Genomic DNA, 8,364 nt, shown 5'->3' with positions numbered 1-8,364 from the left:
ACACATGACGGTTCACACTTTTTAGACGATTATCTTATTTATGTATAAAAATAAACCTACATGGAATGTGATATTGCACTACAAGAACAGAGTACAGCCTAGGTGCTCGTGTTTGAGGGTCAGCTCCTATGCAGATGAGTCATGATGTCACCATTCTCAAGTTATTTGATTGCTCAGGGTCTTAGCTCCATCATCTGTAAAAGACAAAAATAGTTGTGATTACATGAAGAAGAATAAAAGGGACCATAAATGCAAAGCACTTGACATCATAGAGGACTTATATAAACACAGTTTAACTCTCACTTATGATTATCTCCATTTTATCTGTAAGTAAACAGAGGATCAATACCTCACCCAAGACACATACTGGAGTGTACAAGTCCACATTTGAATGACTGACCCTGAAACAAGAACAGAAAATCTTATCCTTGAAAATGCATTTCCCAACAGACGCAAAACTTACAGTGCTTAATATCAAAGTGGTGAGGTGATTTATGTATCAGTCCAAAAACTTTGTACCTATCCATATTATCTTTCAAAAGTAAGTGCCAGAGACCTTCAAGATGGTGGAGGAGTAAGACAGGGAGATCACCTTCCTCCCCACAAATACATCAGAAATACATCTACACGTGGAACTCCTACAGAACACTTATTGAACGCTGGCAGAAGACCTCAGACTTCCCAAAAGGGAACAGATGCCCTCAGGCGACCTACACTCAGAGGCAGGGCCAAATCCAAAGCTGAACCCCAGGAGCTGTGCAGACAAAGAAGAGAAAGGGAAATTTCTCCCAGCAGCCTTGTGGATTAAATCTCCACAATCATCTTGATATACCCCTGCATCTGTGGAATACCTGAATAGACAATGAATCATCCCAAAATTGAGGCGGGGACTTTTGGAGCAATTGTAGACTTGGCGTTTGCTGTATGCGACTGACTAGTTTCTGGTTTTATGTTTATCTTTGTTTAGTATTTAGAGTTTATTATCACTGGTAGATTTATTGATTTGGTTGCTCTCTTCCTTTTTTTAATATGTTTATGTGTATATTTTTTCCTTTTTCTCTTTTTGTGAGTGTGTATCTGTATGCTTCTTTGTGTGATTTTGTCTGTATAGCTTTGTTGTAACATTTGTCCTAGGGTTCTGTCTGTCCGTTTTTTGGGTTTTTTCTAGTATAGTTTTTAGCACTTGTTATCATTGTTGAATTTATTTTCTGGTTTGGTTGCTCTCTTCTTTCTATTTTTTAATTACTTTTTTATTTTTAGTTTTAAACAATTTTTAAAACTTTATTTCTTTTTAATTAATTAATTAATTATTCTCTCCCTTTACTTCTGAGCCGTGTGGTTGACAGGGTCTTGGTGCTCCAGCTGGGTGTCAGGTCTGTGCCTCTGAGGTGGGAGCGCCAAGTTCAGGATATTGGTCCACCAGAGACCTCCCAGCCCCACATAATATCAAACGGTGAAAGCAATTAGGAATTGAGGAAAGTATATCACCTCCTACCTTAACGATATCAGAACTATAAGAAAATACCACAAACAATTTCATGCCAACAAATTATATGACTTAGATGAAGTAGGCAAAGTCCCCAGAAAGCCACAAATTATTGAAACTAACTCAAGTAGAATTAGAAAACCTTACACCTATAACAAGAGACCTATAACAAGAGACTGAATTAGTAAATGAAAATTTTCCCATAAATAAAAACCCAGAGCCAAATGGCTTCACTGGTGAATCCTCCCAAATATTTTAAGAATAAATTGTACCAATCCTTCTACAAATTCTTCCATAAGTAGAGGAGGGAAGGAAGCTTTTCCAACTCATTCTGCATGGGCAGTATTAACCTGATACCAAAACCAGACAAAGGCATCACAAGAAAACAAAATTTCAGACCAGCATCGCTCATGAATAGACACAAAAATACTCAAAAAATGTAAGCAAACTTTATTCCACAAAGAGTGTTTTACTTTGCAAATCAAAATCAACCAGGTTGTTGGAGGAACCCAAAATGGAATGCAGACTATGACAAATGAATCTAAGTGTGGTACAAATTGATTACATAACCTTGCTGCAGGGTTGCTGAAAGGAGTTAAACCAAGTAATTTTTAAAAGCAGTGTTTTCGTGGATGCTGCAAGGCTAAATACAGAAAGAATTGTACACAAACACTTCAGTAAATTGCTCACAGGGTTGGAAATTGTGAAACTACGTGCATTTTTAATTGGACAAATAAGTAAATATACTGTAGATAATTAAACCAGGTTTCTCTGGAGAAACTGTTGAAGAAGTTACACATAAGCCAAGGGGAACATTTCTAAAATGAACCCTGGTTCTACACTATATTAGAGTCTGAGGTATCAGTATGAACTCATTTACACACACACACACAGATGCATACACACCCACAGAAGCATAGAGAAATACAGAAATATATGTAAGTGTGTGTAAATGGGAACATATATTTCCAGTTCTGTCCGCTGAGAGGACCTAGAAAAAAAAATACTCCCTAGTAGCCATGAGCACACCAAAATGCCCAGATTTTGTTTTCTAAATTTCTTCTCCAATAAAAGGAACCAAAGCTCCTTGGAAAAGTGGTAGACTCCAGAACTGGGGCAGGTAAAATACAAGATAACCCTGGAGCATCTTGTGGGCTAGACAGTAAATAAATCCTTGGGAAAAGCGGGGAGGAAGATGCAGCCATGTTAAAAAGACTCAGTATCTGATCTGAAAGAACTTATAATGGTCAAATCTGGAACAATTTGAGCAACAAAATTAACAGTGATAATAATAGATACAGCCCAAATAAAAAAATAAATATTGATGAGTCCATACAGATATAAATGACTGAATAAATAAATAAATGCAGAGAACTCTTCCTTAGAGAAGAATTCTAATTAAATGTAGAAGAACAAGAGAGGCAGAAAATCACCATTAGAACACCACAATGATAATTGCTGCAGGCAAGATCCACTGGTGATGGCAAAATTAGTGGTGAAAGTTTAAGGATAAACAGGAGTTTTGTGTAGCATCGAAGTATGACTCACTTAACTATGTATTAAATAGGGAGAAATAGTAACTACTCAGTGGAGAACGCTGGCGGATTCCACCTTAATCAGGTGATCAAGATTAATATTTCCCATATGCTGAGAAGGATACATCACCTATGTGGGATTTTTTCTTAAAAATCCATAAGCTCAATGTACTCATGAGAAAACAGCAGACAAATCCAAATTGAAGAAAATTCTACAAAATACCTAACTGGTACTCTTCAAATGTATATAGGTCACAAAAGATATTAAGATAGAAAAATGGTCGCACTTTGGAGTAGACTAAGGAGACATGACAACTAAATGAAATGTGGGATTCTGGACTGATACAGACACAGGGAGAAAATTTTACTGGAAAAATGGGGAAATCCAATTAAAGTCTGAAGTTTAGCTAATAACATTGTAACAGTGTTAATTACCTGGTTTCAATAACTGTTCTTTAAGATGTTAACTTTAGGAGAAGCTAGATGAAGACTAGTTGGGGATCTCTGTACTATCCTGCAAGTCTAAAATTATATCATATTTAAAATTTTTTAAAAGACTAAAGTTGTCACATCATTCCCTAACATACACTAGGCACGATCCAGCCCATAGTGAGGTCAGGTAGGCAGGTGACAAGCAGAGAGAGAAAAGGCAAGTGCCTTTCCAAAACACAGAAATCAGGACTCAGCATCTAGAGGTGTAAAGTGGTTCCAGATTTCCCAGCTGGGCCACAGAAAACCTGAAAAGTTAAAAGTCTGGCCACTCATACAAGCCAATTCTTCCTCCACTGTGAATTCAAAAAGCAAAGATAGGAATATTTGACAAATTAGCAAAAAGTCACATATGTATTCAACATATATTATTATATGTAATGTAATGTAATATTATATATGAATGGATAAAGAAGATGTACATATATACAATGGAATATTACTCAGCCATAAAAAGGAATGAAATTGTATCATTTGTAGAGATGTAGATAGACCTAGAGACTGTCATGCAAAGTGAAGTAAGTCAGAAAGAGAAAAACAAATATCATATATTAAAGCATACATGTGGAATCTAGAAAAATGGTACAGATGAAGCTGCTTGCAAGGCAGAAACAGAGACACAGATGTAGAGAACAAAGGTATGGACACCAAGGGGGAGGGTGAGTGGGATGAATTGGGAGACTGGGATTGACACATACACTAATATGTATAAAATAGATAAAAATAGATAACTAATGAAAAAATAGACAACTAATGTATAGCACAGGGAACTCTACTTAATGCTCTTTGGTGACCTAAATGTGAAGGAAATCCAAAAAAGAGGGGATATATGTATACATATAGCTGATTCACTTCCCTGTACAGCAGAAACTAACACAACATTGTAAAGCAACTATACTCCAATAAATAAATAAATAAAAATAAAAAGCAATAAATATGTGAGAAAAATAATAAATGTTATATTATAATTCTAATAAAATAAAATATGCAAAATCAAAAAAATATATATTCTATACATAACGTATTAAACATGTATATGTATATGTTATAAAATGTAATATGCACTGTTATACGTATTATATATGAATATGTAATATATACATGCAATATTACAAATATTATATATTGATATTATACATTATAATCACATACTAATTATACACATATATACATATATGTTATACATATATACATAGTATATTATACATCTGTAATATATAATGTATATATACTGTGTATTCTTATGTTACATTATATAATATATAGTATACACATAATATATATTACATTATATATGACTTTATATATAAATATATATGACATATAAATATGTGACTATATGTATGTGACATATATGACTTTGTTCATCAACTGAGTGTTCATGCGGTACCAAATGTTCAGAGAGAGAGAGAGAATATATAGATTCTAAGAAAGATGGACCAGGGCCCAATTAAGAAAATGGAGAAGGTGGGAAGAGGCAACTATAGCAGCAGTGGTATAGTTGGTATACTATATTATAGCAGTGGTATATTGCTCCTGCCTGGAGGAACACTGGTCCAAAGTGTCCCTCTTTTGTTGCAAGGATCCTGACCACTGGGGAACCACTGAGGGGCCAAGCAGCAAAGTACTGGGGAACAGACCCTGGTGGGCCAGGGAAAAGGAACAAAATTTTTTTAAGCCAGGTGGAGCAAGACAAACAGGGAAAACCAGGACAAACAGCCCATAGAAGTGGTTGCTCCAGCCAGCTACGGGAAGACCACTGGGTCTGGGGAGCTCTACATCTTCCAGAAGCTCCTCAGTTGTGAATTAGTTCTGGGGGCTGGCAGAGTGGAAACAAGAAGTCTGAGGGGCTCTGCAGTCTGAGATAGCTTCTGTCTTACCCTTCCAAGACATTGTTGATCCACTGGATCGCAGCTCTCTTCTCCATGTCAAGGTCTTCAGCAATGACTCGATAACCTAGCTGGGGTGGTGGGGGCAAAATCAGTGGGCCATTTCGTCTCGAGGGCATCAGCAGAGGAATCTTGCGTTTCTGTTTCCGGTGTCTGGAGCTATCAGATGGCTGTGAGCAATATAAGTTTTGTTTCTGCTCTAAGGGGCCATCCACAACCTTTTCACGCTTGGTCTTCTTCTGTGGTTCCACTGAGGCTGAAGGGCTAGACTGACAGCCTTCCTCACTGGCTTTCTTTGAAAGCACACGAGGATGCAATGAGGCTGGGCCCAGGAGCCCCGCTGCACCTGGACCACTCTTCTGCAGCTGTGGGAAACCTCTAGTGGAGCTGTATGAACTGGAGATGGCATTTCGTTTGCTGCATGAGCTCAGAAAGTAGGTCTGGGATTTCCCAATCAGGATATCTTCAGAGCTCTTGGAACAGAAGTCTCTCTTCAGAGGCCCAGGCCCAGGCACAAAGGAAGAGAGGACCCCATTGGCCATCGGCCCTCTAAACACAGACTGCGCATTCCCACCGGGGTTCGAGCCACTTCTCTGTTCGTCCTGACTCTCGGGAGCTGAGTGTCCTTTCTTTTGCTTCATTAGCCCTTTCCTGCTCTCAGCCAGGGCTGTCAGGTCCTTCGCTTCCTTGGCTCTCAGTTGACTGCTTTCTTCGAGGGCCCTCACCAGGATCTCCTTTCCACAAAAGTTTGGGAGGTGAACAGACAGTGAAGACCACATACAGATGATTATCTGCTTCAGAGCCAAAAGGAGTGTCAGTTTGCCCTTAGCAGGTGCCATCTTCGGGATCACTGAGGTACAGAACATCTTGGAGCTGTAAGCAGACAGCAGTGGCTTCTACTCCAGGGCACCGAGGAAAAGACCCCCAGAAATAAACACCAGGCTTGCTGGATTAGATATTGCCACTGATGGGCTATGATAAACAGCCGACGGTGCCAACGACGACAGGGTGAAGCCACAGGATCCTAGTATGACAGCCTGCGAGCCAGGTCCAGGGTTGGGACCGCCGAGTGAAACCGGAAAGGGAGGGGAAAACGGCGGGCGGATTGCGCAGGCCCGAGGAGCTCGGTTCTCCCCGGCTGGTCCCCGCTTCGCAGAGCAGGCGACTGCTGGCGTCGGCAAGGCCGGCTCAGGTAACCGCCCATGAGGCACAATACTGAACGGTCGGGTCCTTCAAATGGAGTCAGTGGCTCAGAGAGGTTTCCATTAGCTACTGACTGGCGGGCGTGCCGCCTGTGACGCGTTGTTGGAACGAGTGAGTGAATAAAGGGGGCGCGAGACCTGCGAGAGGCCTCGCCTGCTTCCGGACCGCTGCTGCGGGCCTCGGGTGTTGGCAAGTGGAGGACCGGCTGCCTGGGGTGCAGCCGCCCTTCCCGCGGCCAGTCCCCAGCTTCTTCGCGGGAAAGTGACTGGCGGTGTTCCCCCAACCCGAACAGCTCCGGGCTTAGCAGCGCTCACTCTATGCTGGAGCTCTGGGGTCAGCACCGGATGCCCCAGGTGAAAGCCGTTCGGAACCTGTGCTGCCGAGGTCCTGCGGGATGGCATAGCCACCCAGGCGTCTAGGGGGAAGGAGGACCACAGGAGGGAACCCACGGGATGCGGGAAGCCAGAGTGGATGTGCTGTCCCCCATCTTCCTCTCCTTCCCAGAGAACCTTACTTTCCAGGTGCCCCTTCTTGGCTCCCCGTCCCCTTCCCTGGGAAGTAAGGTTTCCAAGACAGTTTATAATGACCAGAAGTCAAAACTTACAGGTAGAGAACTGGTATCTTTTTAGGCAGCTCTATGTCCAGGAGCTATGTTATCTGGGACCTAAAACTTGAATTCCTGTTTTGAAGGTCGTGCTTTACCTTCATCCTAATCTCTGTTTTCTGCCTCTTAGCAGATCCTGTAGGCCTTTGTGTCATTCCTTTTCAGTAAGTTTGTGTCTATGGGATGGGAGAAGTGACCTGGCAATTTAAATTTGAACTCAGAATTTGGCTCCCTATAAGTATTCTGACTGAAGTTAATATTTTTAGTTGAATGGTGAATACATTAGAATATTCAGACTATATAAAAATCTTTGAGGTTTTAGTAATTACCCCCACTTCTTTGGTTTTGTTTTTTTTGTTTGTTTGTTTTGAAATCTTTTTGCCTTATTTTGAATTGTTATCACTTAGTGAATGACCCGTGACCTTTTACCAGGCCAGGTCATTTTTCAAAGGAGTTATTCCAGTCATTGCTGCTCTCAGCAGGCAGAGGAGGGAAGTATGATTTTGTGTAACCATCATCTAAAGGGCTATACTTAAATATTCTAGTGGGTTCTAAAATTCAGGAGTTTGACTTTCATTTTTATGCAAAAAATTTTAACAAGACTGACTTAATCTCCCAGTGTTTTATCTGCCTGCTGTGCTTCAAAGCCCTTTTTAAAATGAAATAAAAGAAAAGTTTATGATGGGTGGATATTCTACCACAATGTGAATGGAGTTGTTCCAGGTATTTGAAGGTTCTCAGTTAAAGAATAAATCCTAATTATAGACACATTAAAATTTGTTATCCAACGAGTATCATCTTAAGGAATTTTTTCAACCATTAATTTTTAAAACAACTTTATTGAGATATAATTTATGTACTATAAAATTCACCTGTATTAATATTACACTTCAAGAATCTTTAGTAACTTTGTAAAGTGTGTAACTTTCACCAATATCTAATTTTATAACTAATTTTATAATTTTATATCTAATTTTGTAATTTCTATTAACCCAAAAAGAAAACTCATGCCTATTTGCAGTCACTTCCCATTCTTACTCACAGGCCTGGGCAACCACTAATGTACTTTTTGTCTCTATAAATTTGCCTCTTCTGGACACCTTTCATATAAACAGACTCTTACAATATATGGTCTCTTGTGCCTCGTTTCACTTAGCA

The 8,364-nt window shown here is 39.9% G+C and overlaps 1 protein-coding gene across 1 annotated transcript; it reads right to left on the bottom strand.

Moving 5' to 3' along the window:
• Positions 1–5,386: 5,386 nt before the first annotated feature.
• Positions 5,387–6,603, bottom strand: LOC132421915 (nuclear envelope pore membrane protein POM 121-like). The gene is given in 2 exon segments (XM_060006758.1): positions 5,387–6,297; positions 6,300–6,603. Coding segments are annotated over 2 exon segments (1,215 nt in total).
• Positions 6,604–8,364: the final 1,761 nt, after the last annotated feature.

This window comes from Delphinus delphis, chromosome 3, assembly GCF_949987515.2.
Source record: "Delphinus delphis chromosome 3, mDelDel1.2, whole genome shotgun sequence".
NCBI lineage: Eukaryota > Metazoa > Chordata > Mammalia > Artiodactyla > Delphinidae > Delphinus > Delphinus delphis.
This window is presented reverse-complemented; position numbering and strand designations above follow the sequence as displayed.